The sequence below is a fragment of the Oreochromis niloticus genome, linkage group LG1 (assembly GCF_001858045.2).
Source record: "Oreochromis niloticus isolate F11D_XX linkage group LG1, O_niloticus_UMD_NMBU, whole genome shotgun sequence".
In the NCBI taxonomy this organism is placed as follows: Eukaryota; Metazoa; Chordata; class Actinopteri; order Cichliformes; family Cichlidae; genus Oreochromis; species Oreochromis niloticus.
The window spans coordinates 30810968-30834700 of record NC_031965.2 but is presented as its reverse complement, the minus strand read 5'-3'; the positions used below and the strand labels follow the sequence as shown (position 1 = coordinate 30834700).

Sequence of the window (23733 nt, the reverse complement as noted above, 5' to 3'; positions counted from 1 at the left end):
AACTAAAAAGAGCCAGAGAAATTTCCACTCTGTCTAAATCATGACGACTGATATTGAGAACATGTGAATGATAGTAAAGACATGTCCTGGTCCGGAACAACTGAAGGTACATCCAAATTAGTGTGAATGCCCTAAGGTGGACACCAAAAAGTGATCTTCATTCAAGATTGAATGAATATTCATCACTTATGTTTTGAAAGTGAACAGTGCCAGTAACAGACATTTTTTAAGTGTACGAAAATATGACATTATGTAATTTTTGCATGTCCTTTCTAGCCGTGATCTGCTATTAAACTACATACTCAGAAATGAAAACCTCAACTGTTTAGATGAGTTGAGTATTTATTGAGTTACACCTGCACATGCTCTTATTTACAAAGGTCATATGGCACTTGTTAAACTTGCCGACCATGAGATAGCGGTCAGTCAGGAAATCAGCTAAAATTGAAACAGTAAGGCTAACTTTGGGCAGAATCCTTATAAACAGATTTTCTGCTGATAAGGTTACTGTTGTTTCCATGTTCTGCCTTGGCCTCTGTAGCTATACAGGTTATTGTGCAGCCAGTATTTGACTTTAACCTCTCCAGCCATTTTCAAATATTCTTGCAGTGATAATTGGTCATTGGTATAGTATAGTCACTGTTTGAGCCATCTAACAGTCAGTAATCAAAGAATTACATTATTATTTGTGTTGAGGTGACAATAAGCACCTATGAGTCTGAAGCCTGGTTCTTGGCTGGAAAGGTTTGGATTGCCAACTCCATGCTGGGGAGAGGTTACTGCCCCAAGTGGAGGCTTTCAGATATGTCAGAAAACTGTTGATGAGTTTAATGGGAAGTTTAATGAGAGATTGGCAGCTGGATCGATGCTGAATTTGCAGATGCTATTCCACTCTGTCATCGTCAGGAGAGTGATGATCAATCTACATTTTTACCCTCATCTATAGCCATAAACTGTGGGTAATGACAAAAGAATAAGATCACATAGTCAAGCAGCTTCCTGTGAATAATGTCTGGGTGATAAGTTTAGTCACTCTTCCACATGGAAAGGAGCCAGTTGAGGTTGTTTGGGCATCTGACAAGAAAGCCTCTTGGACGTCTCCTATGTGAGTTGTTTTGTGCATGTTCAATGTAGGGCAAACGTAGAACACGCTGGAGAGATTATGTAACTTGGCTGGCTTGGAAATGCCTCAGTAGCCCCCTGGAAGAGCTGAATGCAGTGGCTAGGAAGAGGGAGGTCTGGGCATCTCTCCTTGGATTGCTGCCTCCACTATCCAGATCCAGATGGATGGAAAAAACAAACAAACAAATGTGCCTTTTATGTTCACTTGTGCAGGAGTCACCTGAAATCAGTGTGTCCAGAAGGCAAGACAAAAATGGCACAGCAGAGTACGTTTTGAGAAGTGGAAAAATGCACACTACTTTGAATGTGTTGCAAGTTGAGTAAGTATGGTATCAAGCATTGCTAAGCATCTGCAAAGGCATGTTACTATAAAGCTAGTAGTAAAAGCCCAAAATGCTTAATGGGATTACATGTTGCCCCCACTTAAATGGACAAAGTTTGATATTTAATGTGACGGAAACCCAAAGATGAATCGGTTCCTTGTATCTTACATAGCAAAGTTTAGATTACTTTTTTCTTTGGGCTGTTTTTTGTTAACTTTGGTGCTATCTTTGTGATATTACTTAAGCAGCAAAACAAAGATCTTCTGTATATCCTCATTAAGAACTCTGAGAAGTGCGGTAAGGACTTAAATTGCAAGTCACAAATGCATAACAACAGTAGTACAGATTACAACTTTCAGAGTTTTACTAATGTTAACATGCACTGATGCCATCTTGGATTGTTAAGTCAGGGTTGGTGGGGAGAGTCTACCTTTCCAAGACTTGATGAGCCATTCCAGGAAGTAGGAAATTCTGATTTTTGATGTCAGTTTGAACAATTCCACAGTTTTGAGACTAAAAGTCATATCTATCTTTTATATACAGTCTTTGCCCCCCCCCCCTCCCAACTACAAAACTACAGCCTATTGTGTTCAGAAATTGGTAGAAACAAGACATAAGGTGTTTATTTGTGATTTTCACACTCACTGACAGGCAGAACTTTAAGAGCAAGCTACTCCTGACCCTAGGGGTCAACACAGTGGATCTCACCATATGATATACCTTTAATAAACAACTTGATAGGGTGCACCGTGCACATGGAGTATAATTCTTAAGTCACAATGAATTTGACACCAATCCACCAATAAGCCAACAGTAACAAAAAAAGCTTCTCTGGGAATTATTGGGCAAGGCATGGGGGTCTGTCTGCCATTAATGGCCCTATACATTATGTTCATTCATAGAGCCAAAAGAGCTGACAAAGTAAGCCAAAAATGTCAAGCAGAAAAACGTTGCTTTTTAAAAGTGTAAACTATAAAGATGACTGACAGTGGGAATTAGTGAATGATAGTTTGACACATAAAAGGGACATAGTTTAATGATGGAATGGGGTGATGGAGGTTGGATGTAGGCAGATTTTGACATTGTAAGATCTAAAAGAAATTATTTACAGTGCCGTAAGATTTTTTTTTCCATGCAAGTAGCTATAAAAAAAGACTCTAGTCTGACATATGTTTAAAAAATCGTATACATGCATGCACATGGATCTAGTTTTCGCAAAATGGTTCCAAGGATATTTTTCAGACATTTTCCCCATTACAGGACCAGGCCATGGAAGAGGAAATGTAGGTTATAAATAGGAATCAAAAGAACTCCCCCACCGATTATTAGTAAGGGATGCCAGAGAGTGTGACATCTTTGAAAGTGGGAGAGCTTTTGAGTATTTTACAAGACAGGTGAAAGAAACATGTGTGTTAAATCATCGTACCCGGTTCACTTGGGTCAGCTCTACCATAAAAGAAAAGAGATTACAAAGGAAACTAATGAAGACACTGATCAAAGTCTGTAATGGTAATATGTAGCAGGTGTTTCAGACCTTTGCAATCCGCCCTTGCACTGCCCTCCCACCGCCAAAGCCACTTCATCCGTGAAACTTTCTCATGTATTTCACGTGTGCTTTGATAGGAACAATGGACAGAACATATTTCAGCACTATTCAAACTATGTTACGAGCAATCTGGTTCAACTCTTGAAAGGCAACTGTGGGTGATATACAAAGGCAGCCACACAGACGCTGTGCGTTTACGGTGCACTTTCATGATTGCTGGCGAGTTGAAAAGGGCTGACGTGGTAAAGGCCCACACCGGCAGGAAAGCAAGCACCTGGATTTGAGACGCATGCAAGAGTTGAAAGAAAGTTGGCTAGACTTGAAGTGGAGCCCGTTCAAAGCATGATTGCTATTTTTACACGTATCGAAGATGAAAGTGGCACTGTGCTTGATTTCAAAAATGAGGAAAGTACATGCAATAGCCTTAATAAAGACCTTAAGATTCTGATGAGACTTTTAAATAATGATATCAATAATAGAAAAAACTCGGTAAACAATAAATTCATTAAAAACGACATTTCGACGCTAGTGCAAGCAATACTACTACTAAAAATAACCGAATAGGTCTGTGACTATTGCTTTCGCTTTAAATCATGTCTCTCACATTATTGCTCTAAATGCCACAGCCATTTTAGGGGCTTAAAACACCGATTTAAAAGCCATGCTGACCGGCCTATGTGCAATATATAGATCTGTACCTGCGCCACACCTGCGTAGTGCAAAGTCTTGAGCGTGCCGAAGCTGCTTCCGCCGCGAGCTCACGCTCGAGCTGGGAATTGTAGTTCTAAATGTTACGCTTTAAAAATCTCCCCCAACAATTTCGCGACAGAATCGCATTTTAAACTGGAAAAATTGAAGACTGGCGTCTCGTAGAAATGAAATACACGGCTTCACTTGGACACGCTCTTCATGACACGAAAATAGCGGGATATGCAGTTTATTCGTGCACTACAACGACCGACGTCGCCCCTAATGAAAGCGAGGCAGTGTAAACACAACTCCAGGAACATGAAAAGATCGGGTGACAGTGAGGGGGAGAAGAGAAGAAAGGTATTGATAGCGTTTTTCTCCGTTAGGTCTGGCATATTTCTAAGCCCTGTCGCTCTTTGAATATCTAATGCTCCGTATGTGATGCTGCTGGCTGCATTTTGAAGGCTAGAAAGCCGGGAATGTCAGCGCATACTTCACCTTGCCTGTTTCCTTTATTGTGTTTTCCATTTTTTCCCCCACCAGTCTACCACAATGAAGAATTACAGTTACGTTAAAATGGTGTTTTGCCACGTAGAGACACTGCCGATGAGAAAATAGAGGTTGCAGAGTAACGCCTCGACAGCATCCTACATCAAGTTGAAATACGATATGAATTACAGCAGGCTACACAAAAATGAAAAAATAGTGGACATTGCAACTAGTTTAATGCATAGATATCTCTTTTTTTTAAAAAAAAATTAAAACAAACAAAAGACAGAGTCGAGGCTCAATTTGGGATGTTATTCTGGTGTGAAGAATAAACAATGAATCACTTGTATGGCAGCAGCAGCTGTGCAGCTCAGTGCAACAGTAAAAACAAAAGGTAAAGTTAGTGTGAAGTGTAGCCGGGATTTGGCATGCTGCCAGGCCAGCAGTCTCCAGCTGCTTCAGGCTTTACTACAGATGCAGTGGATAATGGTTTGTGCTCTGACATACAGTAGAAATGATAACCTATTGGCTAATGTTGCCACTGCTGTTATTAAAGAACAACCTGTGCTAATGTGCCAGCTGTAGAACCGGATACTGAAAAAAATAGGACTTAAATAAGGGTCACATGATGTGAGCAGAGATGGGTACCTATGTGTTGTGTGTGCTGATGTGTTGAGCTTTGCAAAAGCTGGAACTTTGCAGTATGTGGACATTCTAAGGGAAGAGAGGAAACTGTGCCGTGCACTAGGCATCCAGGGCTGCTTCATCACAGTCATCTCTCTTAGCATCTGCCTGTCTGTTTCTTCTCATATCTCCAGACTTGGACGCCGTCTGCTGTGGCGCATGTGTTTGGATCATGTTAGACAGCAGTGAAACTATGTAGGACGTGGTTCCTCCTGTTTATGAAAGCAGCCATGGCAGCCAGATGAGCGGCTCAGAGAGAGAACTCATTCTAGTTGGCCCTCAGGCAGACAGGCAGTACTGCACAGACCTAATGGCTTAGCTGTCTTTCTCCTTAGATAAATAAAAGGATGAGCGAGAGAATTTGTAATTGCAAAATTTCTTTAAAACTGTACAGCAGCCAAAGCGAAAGCTGTGTGCGTTTTGAACAGTTTTCACAATATCACTGGTTGTATAAAGACACAGTTATTATGTTAACTAATACCTTGGATATGATGGTTGTCTTATCTAGTAAATGAGTGTGTCTGCAATGGTGCCCAAAGTGAGAGATGCACTGTGATGGGTGCACTGTTATTCCGAGTTGTGGAATGCAAGCCCCAACACATTAGTGCCAAATGAATACACAGTCTCCTCAGAAAATCCCATCACTACAAGTCAGTATAGCATAGACAGGTGGGATGCCATGGCTTCTTTCTATATATCTTTTTTTTTTTAAATGAAAGAGAACATTTGTCTGAGTCCCCGAGGGGAATTAACCCCACCTAGTCACACCAATTCACATTTATGTCATTTATTTAGGTTTTTCATCATTCAGGCTAGTGAACAGACTCCCTCATCAGATTTCATTTTGTTTGTATCAGAAAAAAAAATAGTTTTTATAGATTTGTACTTTGTCTTAGGTTGTCAAGTAGCTACATTTTCATGAATTTCCTCGTCATACTAATGTTTAACCTCTAGTACGCTAATGAATTTAAAACTTTTAAGTATGTTTTATCAGTGTTGTCATCACAGGATAAATTTCCACTCATGCCCTGGCAAGTGTGAAAACAGCACTGACCCTGTCCCTTAACCCAATGTTCTAATGTTGTCTTTGATGCAAGCTTGCCATTTGGACAGCGATGACAAGTATTAAGTGCTGTGGTGAAACAGGAAGTGTGTCTGTGTGCGTGAGCAGCAGGCTAAGTAATGTTCACACAGGGTCACCAGATGTTGTGAGGTCCTGGGCTCAGACCAGCCCATTGCTTAGATCAGCCTCATTGGTTTGTTCTGGTTGTGGCACCTAGTGCAAGCTGTTTAGGGTATTTAATTTCTAAACAACCATTAAAATGGTTTGTGTTTCCCTTGGCGATTCTGTTAAATTAACATCTACTGAAGTAAAAGCTGATTATGTGGCCACACATCCAGACATGGTTAATCAATTTTCCCCCACAAAATGTTAGCTGGTGAATTAGTGTAAAGGAAACGATTTATGGCAACTAATGCCGACGTCCTGTCATGTCAAGCCTGGTGTTTTAGCAAGAGGGGGGGTGTCAGATTCAGCACATTCAGCAGCTTTGCACTCTGCCGGCCATCTTTTTCTCCCTCTAAACCCAAGCTACATGCTGCTTGCTCTATTAATGAGCCAATAATGGAGAAATAGTGTTAGGTACTGACATAAAACATGGGTATGGATACCTAAGGCAGGGTAGCACATAAGCTCCAGCAGAGCTAGATTTACACCTAGGTCCTGTGTAGAATGGTAGAAAGGGGAACACTCAGTATGGGGGCTCTCACTGCTTCATCAGACCCCCGCTGGTCGAGCTGTGGAAAAGCCAAGGCCCAGAAAAATACGGCTGTGGCAGATAATGATACCATTACACTAATGGAGCTGGCAAATGAAGGAGAACCCAGATGCCTGCTTTATTACCAGAGGGGGTCATTTCCTCGCTGCATTCCTAATGGCCTGAGCACACAGTATTGATCAGGCTATCATGCTGCTAATCCCCTACAGAATTAGTTATCGCTGGCTAGGTGTCGATCTGCCACATGCCCTGTGCTGGCCTTGCCGTTGGGCGGCTGCTGCATGTCCAGCAGGGACCCACTGGACCGTTCACCCAATCATGATTTAGGGGCAAGTAGGGATGGCGTCTGGGAGGTCTTCAACGATGGACTGGTTAGTTCAATGTGTGTAAAAAAGAGGCAAATGAACCTAACAGCTTTCGTTTAATTAAGGAGCAGGCAGTGATGTGGCTCCACCCTCTTTATGGCCCCACTGGACACTGTGGAGCTGGTAAAGCTGTGAGGTTGGGTGTTGTTCTCAGTAATTTTGTTGTGCAGTAAATATGAACAGGGCTGCGGCAGCAGCAGGATGTGTTCGCCTGGTTTGATTATAAAGATGTCTGCGTACTTAACTTTGTTTTAAGAAGTCTGTGTGCAAATTTGTTTCATTAGGCCAAAGACTTTCCCACTTCTGGTTCTGATTAGTGTGAAAAAAATGTTTCAATTATTAATGAAATTCATTGGTCGAACATGACTGTGAATGGTGAAGCCAGGGTCCATAAACATCAGAAATAAATAGGATGGTCAGGGCTCTTTGCCCAGAGCTTGACCTGTCATATCCACGGTCTCTTTATCAGGGCCCTGTGTGTGTTAACATCCTCAGGCCATTGTAAGTGTGGCATCCTAGCATTAGCAGACCGCTCTTGTCACCTCTGGCCTTGGCTAATCAAAGTGTTTACCTTAAGGGTGCGCATTTAGCATTGCTCGTTAGGACTACTCCAGTAGCCATAAAGAGGTATTTATATATTTCCATCTAGAATAACCTGTCGTAGCTAGGGAAACTAGCTATTGATCCAGGTATTTAGTCATTTCTTTCTGCGTGCCCCATCAATATTGTGCAAACATTCGTCCAGGCGTCCATTTGAGAGTTGACCTAAGCCCTGGCCTCCATATTTTGCTCCCATTGGAGTTCAGTGATATACTATTATGAAAAGTAAAATCAATGAATGAATATGAAGTTTGGTGTGTAATATAGCGGAGGCTAGCGGCCCCAGGTCTTTCATTGATCGACTGCATGAGTGTTGGAGGGGTCTGATTAGACTGCTGCTGAGCTTTTCTTCTTCATGTCTTTGCACTGTTTTGCCTATTTGATCTTTGCTCATATATTTGTTTGGAGATGTTACAGATCATCATTTTTTTGATTAAATCAGCCCACACAGAACTGTTCCAAGGATTTATGTCATTATGTGTACTAAAGTTAACCCAAGATAAAGCACGAATTAAAATATTGCTGTTGTGTTATTAATTTAGTTTAAAGTATTATTTCACTTTAGCCAATTTAACAAATAATTTTTGAGCATATTTGCTACTTTCTTATTGTTATTGATAAAGATTATGAACACAGTAATGTGCAATTTCTAAGAATGACTTACCAAGTTTCTGTTTAAAATGAAAAAGTTAAGAAACCCTCGTTAATTTTCCTTCATTTCATCCTTCATCCATTCTATAATAGTAGTCTTTGTTGAATAAACAGCATTTTAAGGGTGCATGATGTCTACATTTGGTTTGCATGTGGAAGGATATCAACTTTTATGGTCCACCGGTACTGTGCCAAGGTATGTGTTTAAATGACTTGATGGGGAAATTACAGTTTGGTGTTGCTTGAAAATGCAATCCTGCAGTCATACTGAAAGAAGCATCTGCAGAGGTTTCCTCCCACCACTAGCTGCAACCTGCTCATCTAGACTAGTTAGTTGCTACTTGCTGCTAGGTGGTCATAATGTCATTCTTAACCCTATGGTTAACCCTTATATATATTTTTTAATACTGGAGAACAAAATGACTTTCAGTGTGTTAAATTATTCTCCACTGGAAGCAATGAGAATCATATAGAGAGTGAACCTTTATGAACTGTGTACTTCTTTTAAGTATGGTTCTAATCAAAATCAATATAACAGTTAATAGTCCACAACTAAGTTTTCTTATAAGATGTATAAAAAAATCGCTCTCAAACAGCATGCTGCAGAGTGTTAGCTAGTCTTATAGCACAAGCGTCTTTAATAGCAAGAACAGACTAGACAAATGTTGAGGCTGGCTTTATAATGACTTATAATGACCGACCAAGAGAAGAACTTTATCTGGAGTTTGGTTTAAAAAAAAATGTGACTCTCTTGCTGTTATTTCTGGGTGTGCTGCTTCTTTGCTTTTGTCTTCTCACCCTTTATGAGAAGAGTATGATAGGAATGATGTCAGGCTTAGGGGTTCTGTTTTCTGTCTTGTTAAATTAACAAAGATTTTTACACTGGTAAATACCGGGCTCAGATTTATCCTTCCAGCAACTGGGAACCAAGCAGAGGGGTGATGATTGAGGATTATGCGAGGCTAATAGGTGTTTTTCCAACGACAGAATATTTTGTGCCCCAAAGTTTGGAACAATAAGTCAAAATTTAGCTTTTTTTAAAAAGCCCAACTTCGCAGCTCTGCTGTGGGAACATTAATGGGAGTGAGCCATATGTTGACTATATTTAAATGGCCTAAAAGTATAATAGGCAGCCTGTTAAGACAGAAGGACTCTTTACAGCATTGCACAAAATATTTATTTCTTCTTAAAAGAACCGGAGAATATATTATGTATTGATTTGGTTGTGTGTTTTTATTTTATCCCTTTTTCATAATGACATTTGGATGTTTTTATATTCTATAAAGCTTTGACAGAAGCCACTGTTTTAACTATAGTACTGTATACCTATATATGGACTCAGTCATTGGGAAAAGAAAACTGTTAGACTGTTAGAACTGAAAAAAAATGTAATGGTGTATTACAGCTATTTGTCATACATAATGTTTGGCAAGTTGATGAGCTGATGCATTACACCCATGTGTATATATACCAATGCTTTGCTTGCTATGCTATCTTTAGTATTTATAACCTAGATGTTTTTTTCTCCTATGGATGCAGTAACCAAGATTGTCCAAACAGCTCACAACAACTTTGGTGCCTGTCACCCCCTACCGATCACCTCATATTAGTGTTGAAGCATTAGCCAAAGATGTCATCATATTCAAAAACAAGGCTGAGATGTGGATCATGCAAACTGGCCGACTTGGTCAGCCATCAGTTTCAATGAGATTACATCAACTGTGACCTGCAAAAGTAGGGTTCGCCTGTCAAGCATGTGGCCTGTCACAAAAGAGACATAGAATAATCAGTTCAATCAATAGATGTTGGTGGCTCATCGGGCTGATGCTGAATAAACATGGGGATGACCCTCTCAACTCATACACAGAGGCTAGAGCCTCCTGGGGGTTCATTAGTCACCCGAGGCTATGATCCAAGCGAGTTGTTATTCTTTGTTTCTGTTTCTGTTTGTTTGGCATTCTGGTGTGTGTGTGTGTGTGTGTGTGTGTGTGTGTGTGTGTGTGTGTTTGTGCGCCTGTATGAATGTGCACTAGGTGTGGGTAGGTGGTTTGGAGTTGGGCATATCTTTGAATAAATATTGTCTAATAATCATCTCTGTGTGTCGTGGCTGCCGTTGGTGTAACTGCTCGGAGAACACAAGACACAAGGAATCAATAAGCACCATGGAGGGTGGAAAGATGAGCAACTGCGAACGTAATAATGCCTCCTTCAGTCTGCACTTATTCAGTCTTCAGTGAAAAACATCAGTAATAATCAATGCTACCCAGAATGCGTCCTATTGGTACTGGGTGTTACTAATTTTAGCTAACGCCATTAAAAACTGTTTCCCTGTGCAACGCCACCTGCATAGGACAGAGCAGTCTTCATGCTGTTTATTTGTGAATTTATTTTCCTTTACAGTGACTCACCTTTCCAATAAAGTACAAGTACCTACTGCTGGAGTGGTTGCACCACATCTGGTTTCAATGGAAAGTCCAAAACCCTTCATTCACAAAAGCTGCAGGAGACCAGGTTCACAAGGTGCTGTAAATACTAACTGTTAATTTGTACATCATAAGTTCTTTTCCATAAACGTGAGCAATGAAAGTGTGTTAAAATACCTGGCATTTCGCTTGTTTCTTTGTAGAAGCTCAACATAGGAAGTGCCTCCTACAGCCAAAGGCAGATTTCAGCTTTATTCATGTAGTCAGCTGGAGCTGCAGTTAGTCTCCTCTGCTAACCATTTTAAATGGAATACCCTTAGTTATTTTCTGCTTGTACCCAACATAATGTTTTGTATTAATTTAGTGTTACTATGGGAAGAGTTTGATAGGAATGATGTCAGGCTTAGGCGTTCTGTTTTCTGTCTTGTTAAATTATCAGAGATTTTTACGGTGGCAGTTAAAAGTTAAAACGGAAAAAAGGCAAATTAATTTTTGTGAAAACACACAAATGGCTTTAAAAATAATTTTTCATCCTTAGTACATTAGGTTTAGCGCTTCCACCAGGACGTTAGTAACCAGAGCAACTTGCAGTCTGGAGTAGCTGTCTGAGTTATCCTGCATTTGCTTTCATGGAGCACTTTGTATTGCTCATTCCAGCATTTACTTGGCATCAAGTCTTTGAGAAGTGTTTGCTCACTTCAGGTGGTCTGTTCATGTCTCAGTGATTCTTTCTCTGAACCCCCGTGTGTTTTTTCTTCATCAGTCTAACTTTTCCTTGCATATGCGAGGGAGCCAACGACAGCTTGACTGGCATGCTGTCAGACAGGTGATGCCTTTCCAATGGTGGAGCATCAGCCCTTTACTGAGTGCTTGTATGCGTGAGTGTGTGTGTGTAGAAAAAGCGGGGGTATTGTCAGGACGTGACCGGCACACTTTGCATGTTCTTCTCGAGACAGGTGCTTCTGGGCGAGCACTGGTGCATGACAGTTGCCTTTCATCGCTGTCTTCTCTACACTTAACCCCTGACCGGCCCTCCCTTCTTCCTCTAGCTCCTCATCCTCTTCACTTCTTTCCTCCCTCCCTCTCTCCACCACGTCTGACCTCTTCTCACGGCGCCTCCCTCGGCCGTTCTGAGTGATGGACTGCGAAGGCTAGTAGGCGGCTTGCGCTTTGCATGTGGTGGTGGTGGTGTGGTGCGGCAGGCTTGTCACAAGCCTAACACTGTCAGGCCTCGGAAATCCAGCTGTCCAGACCAAACTGCGCACACTCATTTCCACACACTTACACCCACACCGCAACTTTTTGTTCAACAGTCTGTAATTCCATCCACTGGTGCTGTCAAGCACTTGATCAAACGTGCATAAAGAAAGGAGCCCCTTGGCTGAATCCCATCCTATCTCTTCCTATCATAATGTAGGCAGATTTTCCCTCCTCTGCCTGTTTCTTCAACTCTGTTTATTCAGATGAGCCTGACTGGGGGGCAGCGGGTCACATCCACTTGGCTGGCTAAAATGGTCCTGAATTGAGGGTTGTCTCCAGTGAGATGAAGGGAGAAAAAAAACACAAGAAGGGGTTAGGGAGGGCTGCCGAGCGGTCATGTCAGGGCTGTTTTCGGGGTTGTTTGTGTGCGTGCGTGTGCGTGCATGTGTGTGTGCATGTGGCATGGCAGAAGTAGGGGTTAGGGAGTTTGAGGGTTCAGTTGTCAACCCCTGTGTCATGCTTGCCCTGGCCCTGTTATGTAGAGGGCATCTACTGTCATTTGTTTCAGGACTGTCTGAAGTGGAGTGAGCCGCAGAAGCATAAAAAGTAGTCAGCAGAGTGTAAGCTCTCAGGTGCCTCGACGTACCACACTTTAATTTAAAAGTACAAGCTCAAACACTGTAGGTGCTAATCCCTTATTAATTTGACATGCCAAAGTTTGTCTTATCCAGTTTGTCTTTTAGAGATTTGTTTCGGGGTTGCACTTTGAACCTCTGTTATTCATGAAGATGGGGACTGATCCTGATGTTTTCCGTAGCACATAGTTACTGTTATATTTTTTTGCCTCTTTGTTCTTTGAGCTTTATCATGTTAAGTAAAGTAGGTGGATTAAAGTCATTCTCAAAGCTAACTTTGGAGACGACATACACTAGATAGGCTTTTGTTTTTTTTTTTATAGTCATTTTGTACTTACAAGTTTTTGAAGTTCATCCCAGTGAGAGTGTGTGTGTGTATGTACATGTGTGTGCTTGAGTATCTGTGTTTGTATTTTAGGTGCATGTGTGTGTTTCATCTGACATGCATCTCCCACATTCTTCCCACTATGGAAAAAAAAAAGCAAATGGTTAAGACTCTTTAAATTTGTTGTTTGAGTGTCAGCGAAGACATGAGCACCGCGCACGCCATGAGCTTAATCCAACAACAGCCTGCCTGCCATACTGTACACCCGCTATCTGCGAGTGAGTGGACCCCTTCCGCGCAACCATTGTCATATATAGGGGGCATTGTCACATATGAGATGGACTCATGTAAATGCGGTGACAAGCTAGTGTCTCGGCTGACTGACAGCACAGAGGGATTGGGCTAATCTGAGTGACTGATTTGAGGCATGCGGCAGCTCGGCTGTCCCCATAACTCCTGAGAAATAGACAGCTTCAGCAGAGTTATCTGTGTTTGTAAGTCCTTCTGCTGCACTGGGATGACAATAGGGATTAGTGCCAAGGTTCTTTAAACTGTTTTTTTTTTTCTTTTTTCTTTTTTGTGGGGGGGGGCTCTTATCGGTGTCTCGGCAGGATGCTGCCGCAGCCAGTTTTCCTTGACTGTCAATTAAAGAGGGGATCATTAACTTCAAGGGTATAAATGTTCTAACACTGGTATTACGTTGGAAAGCTAAGTCGCTGACAGATGTTCCAACTTTAATTCTCCACTTGTTTTTTTGTCCTTTAATTAATTTATGTATCACTATTCGGGTTTTAAATATTTTTTCTCCCTGTCTGCTCTTTGTTAGCCTGTAATCTCAGTTACCATGGTAGTCGCAAAGACGATTGGGCCTTGTCACTCGCCTGTGTTTCTTATGAGGTTCAATCGGCTAATGTATTCAATATCATCCAAACTGAAAGGTAAACAGTATCTAATGGTGCATGTGTTCCTGCACTGCCTCAATACAACCTGAAGTCGCTGGGGGGGAGGAGAACGGTACGTCTGCGCCTAGTTCCCAGGCTTTTCAGGAGGACCCAACTATTTAGAATGGCGCTCGATAAAAACAAGAAGAGCACATCCTGTATTTCTGTACATGTGTGGTTCTTTGGGAGGTAAACAAAAGTAGTGTAATACTTTGGGGTTATCTTTTGGAGGCTTTTATGGCATTTTTGAAGCACGAGTAGGACAGCTGTGGTTGAGATTTTCAGCCAATGCGCTGCAGTGGGATGTAGCAAAGGTATATTGTAGGTTGCTGCATGGAGGAAGAAAGAAAACTAGGGGATACGTTAAGGGAAATGGGAAAGAGAGAGGTGACAGAGACTGCTAATGGGCAAACTCTCTTTATCCACTGCCAGTGCCATCACCGGCACTACCCTGTTCTTTTATGACAGCTCTCTTCCTTTGTTCTCCACGTCGGCCCACTCACTGCTGGGGATTCATGACAAGTTTTCACGGGCTGATCAAACGCTGCGGTGACACCTGATTAGGATATAGCGCGTGTTTACAGTCGTGCATGGCGAGGACACCCCCACCCCCGTTCTCAGACAACAACGGAGACTTCACCTTGACTAATTAAATTTGCACCTGCAATGCCAGCTGTGACAGCCACTGGAGGGCTACATTTATTTATGTCACTCCTTGCATACTTCCTGTGACGTTTAGGAGGCTGAGTTTGCACTAGCTCCTCTGTTGACTTGCACTGTGGTTTACTTCAATAGCCATCTTTATTGTGGCTGTATCTGCCCTGATGTTCGGGAAGGCGGATTTGTCCTCCGTCTTGGAGGATGGGCGATTGTACCTGGAGCTGTGGCAAGTGGAGATGTGGAGGTGTAATGTGTAAAGTCATAAAATTTTAACGTGTGCAAAGGTGTGAAATCCTTCTGACATATAATAATAATTAAAAAAAATCTTGCAATACTTTGGCAGCATTATTTTAACATTAACAACTTCCAGATATATTTCTGTAAATTTAGATACAACGTTTAATCATGTGGCAAAACACATATATATGGCAGTGTCATGTAGTGTTTGCTGGCATTCTGTGATTTTCTAATTTTAAAGACTGAGTGCTGCCTGGTAATTGAATCTGTTTTATCTCTTCTGTTCCTTAGATCTCATTTTAAATGGTTTTTGGGTGGCTTGTTTAAAGTAATGTGATTTGTGTATTCCTGGATGAAAAAATACTTACTAAATCATGCAGCAGTGTGCATACATACCAGATGTGTGCCTGTAGTGATGATCTGAGTGCGTGCATGTTTATCTATCTAAATCAGTGTTGAGAGTGCAAAAGGCCACAGCTGAAGTGAGCAGAACATCAGTCACCCAGTAGCAGGAGACAGGAGCCTGATAATTTGTGGCTTTGCCCCCTCCTCTCTCTCTTTCTCTCTGTCTCTCTTTATTTCACCCCCCACAACTCTATTCTGCCTCCCCAGCCTCAAATTGACCAGGCTCGACTGCTGGTCATGCTGTATTACATGGGTTAGATGAAGTAATTATTTCTAGGCCACTGACTACAAGCAAGATTAATAGTTTTTGAAACGGCCATAATGGAGGGCTGACCTGCCATGACATAAGCATTATTTCAAGCTCACCTCCACTCTCATCCCTCTCACCTCTGGGCACCGGCAGAGTGTGATTTATACCTGGGCTAATGAGGGGAGGGAACCTTGGAGCCCGGAGCCAACGGCCTACTAGTGTAGTGTTAAGGCATGTTCCTCCAAATGTATGGGCAGTGTGGTCATCTGAGGAAGAGTGGTACAGTGATTGGTTTTTCAACAAATTAAACCATGTGACTAAAACACACTTTTTGCATTCAATTATTTAGCTTATTTCATTTATTTTTTTCATGAAACTTTAATAATTTGGGTTGTTCTCTGGAAAGCATTGGGCCTCACTGAGATCTTAAAGAACAAATTATTTGCTATTGATGTTGAAGCCCTTTGACCCGTGATTCATTGGTGTGTCCCCCCCAACTCTTGATAATCAGCAGCCTGAAAGATCACAGAACCTGGAAAGTTGTCACTAGGTGGCAGTTGGACATCATATTATCAGATGCACTCTCCTCTTCCCTCCACCACCCTCTTCCTCCTTCTTCTTACTTTCCTCTCTCACTTCCTCCCTCCCCTCTGGGCTAAGTACACCTCAGATGTCAGGGTGTTTTATTTTTATTGGATGAGGGCAGTGTGTAATGCATTCACCTCCGTTCCAGCCAGCTGTTAAATGCCCCGGAACATGGTCTGTTCAGGCTCCGCCCCGGTAACCCCTCTGATTGCCTGTAATAATTAGCAGAAGTGAACAGTAACTATGACACCTAGTGAGGGTTTGAAACGGCTTGTGACTCCTTGATACACATGTGAAAAGGCTTCAGTGACTTGGGTCTGGCCCAGTGTGCCAACATCCCTTTCTACTTGGTGTGTGTGTCTTTTAAGCTTTAATATTAACCCTTAACTTTAAACACATGCATGCAGTGTGGCATCAGCAATTACATTTTCAAATGGCTGGCTTTGTAAACCTCCAGGATGTTAATCTGTCACTATTCAGGCTACTGGGAAGAGTGAAAAGAGGATTAAGCTATTCAATTCCTGGTAGAATATTTTCCTTTGTTCAGAATGAGTGAAAGAAAAATAAATAAAGAAATAAGGTGGTTTCTCAAGCAAGACAAGTGCTGTCTGCTACATTTCAGGATTTGGCTAATGCCATTATAGCAAACTTATCTGTCCCAGCATTCCAGGAAGACCGACAGACTGTTGTGTAAACAGCCACAAATGATATTCAGCCCATATTCAATATTAATCTGATAATGCCAGTTTATCTGGGTCAGAAAGTACATTAGAAAGAATTAGACCTGTCCTAGATGTTCTGGCCACATCTGTTTAGAGGCATATGTTTTTCTAGTGGCTTAGATGGTTGTCAGGATTTAAACTTGGGTCATGTGTCTAGCTTGTTAATAATGCCATAATAAAAAAATCTGTTTTAACATATAGGTCACCGCATAATTGTTAAGGTTATCCTAGTTTTGCTGCATATATATGATAGTGGAAAGATGTTTTTTCAGTTATTGATGTGTTGCGTGTGAACATGGCATACAGCTAAGTTGGAATAATAATCTTGGGTTGTTTTTGTCAACCACCATATACTGTATTAAATCTTATGGTTAGCATAAGGTTATAATATACCACATCATAATTATCACAGCTGTCAACCGATCAGGCACAGCACCCCAGTCTTAGCCCCTCGTTTACCCTTTACTTCCAGCCTCTTGGGTCTTATTGCACATCATCTTTATCCCAGATGAAGTACTAGACTCCGTAGTGTCAGGAGATGATCTAATATGGAACCAAAAGGACACAGAGCTGGGAAATCATCGTCATTTGAAGAGGTTGCTTGTCACAGGATAGGTTTGATCAGCCCGTGCTGCGGTACACAGAGCCGGGTCTTTGCACTGTCTAACAGTGGTACTGGATTAGAGACACAAGCCACTTCGACTGTGATCAGTCACTCACACATGAAGACACGCGGCAGGACTGAAATCCTCCTCGCACACTTCATCCACATCATGTACAGGCTTCTTCGTCAAGCCTACTGTATGGAAATGAGAAGCACTGCTGTTGACAGTGATGGTACATGTCTGTTTTTGTAAAAATACATTTTTGGTGGCTTCATTTTACAACTAACGTTATCTACATTAATAAAGGTACTTCCACAGAGAGGGAGCTACAACACCAGGTTGTGTTTGTCTATGCAGCTGCCTGACTTGGCTGAATCCTACTGATCTGTGACATGTTGAGATGATGGTAGTGTGTGTGAAGAGTCTGGCTTTACACCCTTTAGACACTGTGTATTGCTAAGTGCTATTGAATTGTTTACTGTCACAAATCACAAACCTTTCAATGACCAGGTGCGTCCACCGTACACCCACTCATCTGTCCATCAGCTGCTCCGCCCTGAGCGATGTGTTGGTCTGCTGGGCTCTGAGGACCGTAGCACTGGTCTTTGGAGCTGGGGATTTTAAACGCTCCACCTGATTATTGATTTCTTCTGCCTCGCTGAGCCAGCCAAGCTTGAGAGAAATGTAGAGAAAGAAAGAAAGCAAGCTGCAAAGGGGAAGGGCAGTCTGGTGGCCTTGGTCCTTTGGTCTTCAGGTCTGTCCTTGACACTGCCTATGGGACAGGCCTGGAGGACACCTCTTGTCCTCACTGTAAGCCCCTACCAGCCCCTCCAGCTAGCGCGCCCTCCCTGTGGGGCATGCTGCACTTTGCACAGCCATATTGACTTTTTGGAAGGGAAGGAAAAGTGTGGCTGGATGGTGAGAGTGTAAGAGGGAGGGAGGGGGAAATGGGAAAATCGAGGGAGCTTTCTAAAGCAGTGACTTCTCCTTGACTGCACCTCTAGACGCGACAACCCTGTTAGAACAACTCAGTGGCCCTGGTGCCCTGCTGAAAACTGCTAATCACAGTCTTTCAATCAATGCTCTCCTGCCTCTCTTCTCTTCCTCCCTCCATCCCTCTCCCTTCCTCATTTTCTCACTCTTTCCCCTGACTTTCCCTTGACTGAGCTGGACCCAGCCTGAATACCAAGGGACTGTGTCTACATTAAAACCGGCCATTCCACATGGAAAACAGCTGACCTCATGAAAGCGTGTTGTAATTTGAAGGTGAAAACTAAAAAGCTTTCTCGATCGACATAATCTTAATGGAAACATTAAGGCCCAGCCACAAACCAACAATTAAGGCAAAAAGGCAAATGGCCCTCGTGTACCGGTGGAGCTATCCAATTCATAGACATGGCACATGGTCTCTTTTGACTGTAAGGCTGCTAGTTAGAATCCTGGTGAGTGTTTAAAACTGAAAATGCCCTTGAACCAGACTTTTTTTTTTACCCTCAGTTACCCCAGTGGGAGAACAGAGAAACTGTTTTATTGTCTACAAGAAAACTTTAGATGTACCGAGCAGCTCCTCTGTGTAAAAATCTGTGGGTATGCGAGTGTGAAGCAGCTAGTATGTTTCTGATAAAGAGCATGCTCAGTCAATCTTTCCCGGACAAATAAAAAAAGGTTATGTAAGGCATGCATCGACAGATCTCTTAAATCCCCATCCTCTCTTTCTCTTCTTCCCTCTCCTCTTCTCTCCAGATCTGACACTTGCTAAAGGTCACAGAAACATCTTTTTTCCCCTTTGAGGTGTAGATAAGTGTGAAATAGATGTTGACACCACAGACACATTGAAAAGCACTTAAACAGAGTGGCTATGTGCCAACCTTTCTAAGTCTGGCTTTGTGCATTTGTAAATACTTTTGAATGATTGATCTCTGACACATGTGTACGCATACTCTCCACCTGACAGAATTACACGTACCTTGGGATCTTTGGAAGAGTAACTTTAGGTAAGTATGTGAGTGTGAAAGTATACACATGGCTTGCACAGTTAGCCCAGAATAGGACTTTTGATGTGAAATTTTTATACGGAGTGTGTGTTGCTGTACCTTATCTCACACATGTGGCATTTTTCAAATGTGACTGGGTTCCAGTAGAGGTGGTCATATTGTGTGTGTGTGTGTGTGTGTGTGTGTAAGTGTGTACATCTAATTAATGACTGGCAGTGGTCCCCCACAGCTCTGGTAATGTGCTTAGATCAGTGTTATAAACAGGGCGTGAAAGGTCTGCCCAGCGCCAGCCTTTTAAATGACTGGCCTCTTGTTCAGGTAGATGGATGGAAATGTTCTAATATTAATGATCACGTCCCCCGCTGACCTGTCGCGAGGTGAAATGATCAACGCAGCCTTCAGCTTCCAACGGCAATTAATGGGCCAGAGCCGATCTGTCTGCCATTTGTCATCACTTACTCCACCTGTGCACCCCCGCCGAACACGTGCTAAACATGTCTGTCAATATATACAGAATGTTCACTTCACTGATTTGAAAAAATATGCAACGGTTAATGACATAGCATTTGTTCTCAGTTATTTCTGGACACATTATTTTTCTTCTCCTTAATTTGTTTCTAACCAGAAATGAGAAAACAAAACCAGAAAACCCCCCCAAAAGAAGTCTGATGACTTCAGTATGTCTCAATCCTTTGTTGTGTATCACTGATTATGTTCTTAATAAGTTACTTTGAAGAGACTGTCTTGCATAAAACATGATTTGCAAACGTAAGCTAGACCCACATGTCAAACTGAATCTGTAAACGCATCTCAGGATAATACACATTACCCAGTAAAATTTACATATTAACAAGAAAGTAGCTGAAAGTCGGTTTATTTTAGATATTTCTGGCAGCATCCTTCTTACTGACCTTTAACTCTCACAGTCCAATTCATATTCATAGGCCAGTCCTCAGCAGGAGTATGGAGACAAGGGGTTACACATTACCAATGCCCTCGCTCTAAGGTCAGCTCCCACACATTCCAGTTACCCATTTACCAGTCTGCCCAGTTAGCCATCACATTAAGTCACCAAACTTCGAGCTGGTGTTCCTAAAATAAATGAATACCACAAGTTCCTGTAAACAAAATGTCAGAATGGGGGGGATTTTTTTCCCCTGAATTTTGTTTTTATGGCATGCATGATGAAAACAAGAGAGGTCATTTTTGTCGCTGTAACTGCTGATGGAGCTTCTTTTTTCATTAATGTATTTGCAGCATGGGCTTTTTTAAAATAGATATTGTCTTAAAAAGGCATACAATATGCTAAAACTGAAATAATAAACTATAGCCAGAAGCCCAAAAATAGCAGCAAAAATAGAAGCTCTGTTTTTATGTGTGCGTGCGCATCACCTCGAAAATTCTTACCTGTCAGTGACTCATTTTTCTGTGATGGCACCTAGGTGGCGTGTTAGATTTAGTCACTATCACATATCTAAAGATGGTGTAGTCCCTGACCTGCACAGGTATTTGTTAAACAAACTGTGCTACAATTAGCCAAAAGGCCATTTTTGATTGTATTCTACAAATAGAATTTTCTGTATATTTGTAATTAAGGTTTGTCAATTCAAAGCTTTACTCAAGACTTCTACAGCTTTTATATGCATCACACATGCAAACACAAATGTCTTGGTGGAGTAGGCACTCCCTGGCCTTCTCTGTGCCCTGTGTCGGTTCACACAAGCTCCCTACATTCTTCGATCCGGTGCCAAATGGACCGGGGCGGAAACGCCTTTCATGTACATGGGTAGGCTGTCTGTTTGAGTCTGACGTTTTATAGCCGACTTGTCAAAGTTGTTGATTCACCATCACTTTCGCAGAAAGGGAACAGTTCTGAAATGGGTGTCTGACAAGTACCGGGAGAACACTGTCTAAACACAGTGCTCTATTATAGAGCTATCTCTCATCACGTCATTCTTGGGTTGCAGGAGGATTGCTTGAGAGCCATGGTTTTCTGTTTTGATATTGAAATTCGTGCATTGGTAGCAGTACTGCCCTCCTTTGGTTGGAGGTATTAAAGACTATGTTGTAGACCATTTGCCTCATACTGTCATATAAAACATGTGAGGCAAAAATATAGATGTAAGAGCAGGCCAGATTAACATTGGCTGCTTAAGTAGAAGTGATAAGTGGTTATAATGATTGGGTTCAGGTCTTTCTGTGTGGAGTTTGCATATGTTCTTACTGTGCCTGCACCGATTCTTTGTGGTACATGTATGCTAGGTTATCTGGTGATCTATACTGGCTCTACACATGAACGTTAGCCTGAATAGTTGACTGTTACGCTGTGTTAGCCCAGTGATAAACTGGCAACCTGACCTGGGTGAACCCTTCCTCTTGTCCTTTTATAGCTGAGATAGACACCAGTTCACTGTGACTGTAAATTTGATAAGTAGCTGAGAAAATGGATGAATGGATAGAGCCAAGAAGAATTTCTGTGAACATATCTCAAACAGGGGGACACTTACTGAAACATTTTACTAAACACTGGTGCTTTTACATCTCTGTAGTTTATGATGCATCAGCCAAATCTAGACAAGCCCAGTGGAACTCATGTGCCCTCTGTCAGCATTTGTACCAGATACAGTGCTTTCCAGTGGACCTTCAGGGGCAGAAAAGAGGCTGGAGGTGTTTTTATCCTTGCGGCAGTGGAGTTATCTCGCTATTTTGAGCTATTGATGCTAAGCGCTGGACATTAATCTACTCTGTGAAGATCGCTTTGAAGAAAGTGTCCGTTGAAGTGTCACAGATGGGAAATAAATGAAATTAATAAATATATGGTACACAGTTTGATATCTCTTATAGGCCAAGATCAAAGCAAACCAATCGAGTTCTATTCTACCTAATATGTTTTGCTGTGATAAACAGTCTGGCTGAGGGAATAATCCCATCAAGGAAGAGAGAGATTAAAAAAAGGAAAAAAAAAATCAGATATATCACTCAGTACAGACGGTTGGCACGGCTACCGTGAAGCATCCGTGTTATTATGGAATTGGTAATCTCGTTTCTTGGGTCTGAGTGGAAACGCAGACCTTTTTTTCCCATGATTTTCCTTCTTGAATCAGGTGCAGACACAGAAAAGGGAAGACAGACACAGCGGTTCTCTGATACTGTGAGAGTCCATCTGCTTCAGAGGGCTCTGGTAACTTCTTGTCTTTCGTTTTTTCTCTGGAATTTCTGAGTAGCTTGATGTATTTGACACGTGTGTGACAGACCTGTTTACGTGTGATTGGGCTTGAGGCATGGTGCTCAGCTACATGTTTTTCAGAAAAGGCCATGCGCTGTGTGTGTATAAGAGCCACTTTTGCACTCGTGTACACAATGGTGGTTTTGCACTATGAATGAAGCAAAGTGTAATGATATTACATGCGCACATATAAAACAGACAGATGCCACAATATGGATGTGTACAGTAGAGACTCACAGCAGCAGTCAAATAAATACACACACACAGGTACACAGCGGCATCCGCACACAACAATAGCCCAGAGCCTCACCTTGATATCTTCAGTTTCTGTCATAAGTTAGAATTTGACACCAATGAATGTGTGTCAGGTTGTCAATTTCTTCCAACAGCCTTTGAATGCAGTCTGGCCATGAATAGTGCATGTTGTTTTGTTTTTTACATTCCAACTGTCTGCAAGTCTGTTTTTGTTTGTTCCAGAATAACTTGGAAGGCCTGTACACTCATGCGCATCCTTTAAGAAAACTTTCAGCAGGTGTTGTGTTGTTTAGCCTTAGGTAAAGTTTCAGCCCTGAAGGTAAATTCACCAAACTGCGTTAGATCAGATGCCCTCCCATTTCTTCCACCTCTGTGATTGTGTTCTGTTTCCTCCCTGCTGTCTTTAATACGCATTCTTCTTCCACTTGACCTCCTTATGATCCATACCCCTTTTTGATTCTGGACATATATCTTTTTATAACTGCAGTTTATTGTTATGACTGGGACATTTTATTTAGCTCTAAAAGTCAGGGCAAGTTTTTGTTTTTTACATCAGTACCCGTGTTCCTTATGAAGTCTTTGGCATTAGTAGTGGAGAAGTAATGTGAGACTTGTGCTGTAAATGTCTCAGAAATATACACCTGGCTGGTTTCTCTTCAACAATTACAACTGCTTGGTTGTTGATGCACAAGTCATTCATGCAACGGTTTGAAATATGTAAAAAAGACAATAGCATGATGGGTACATTTCAGCTTCCTGCTGCAGAGAAGCCATATAGAGACTGTGTGTGTGTGTGTGTGTGTGTGTGTGTGTACATGGATGCACCCTATGGGGAATGAATGATTATGTACTGTGCACGCATGCAGGTACACATACCTTCAAACAAGCGCATATGGAAGCAGAAGAAGAGGCAGGTTGGGGAGACTGTTGTGAAATTTATTTGGGTATATATTTTTTATACTAGTTGCCATTGGATTTACAGGTCAGAATGGAATGTGGCCCAATGAAAGGTACTTTGATCC

General features: G+C 41.9%; 1 protein-coding gene and 1 long non-coding RNA gene across 6 annotated transcripts in view; one reads left to right on the top strand and one right to left on the bottom strand.

The window, feature by feature from the left end:
• Positions 1-438: 438 nt before the first annotated feature.
• LOC112846989 (uncharacterized) lies at positions 439-3773 on the bottom strand. The gene is made up of 2 exons (XR_003220252.1): positions 3690-3773; positions 439-1269 (listed from the first exon to the last, which is right to left on the bottom strand). It is a non-coding gene; the product is annotated as an uncharacterized LOC112846989 (long non-coding RNA).
• Positions 3774-3778: 5 nt separating this feature from the next.
• fto (FTO alpha-ketoglutarate dependent dioxygenase) overlaps positions 3779-23733 on the top strand; it is a 123895-nt gene continuing 103940 nt past the window's right edge. For all 5 annotated transcript variants that reach the window (XR_002062527.2, XR_265660.4, XM_005447643.4 and 2 more), the window contains exon 1: positions 3779-4041. Coding sequence is in view for 3 of the 5 variants with exons in the window: in XM_005447643.4 (XP_005447700.1) it covers positions 3922-4041 (120 nt within the window). In the remaining 2 variants the exon portion in view is untranslated. The remainder of the gene's footprint in view (positions 4042-23733) is intronic.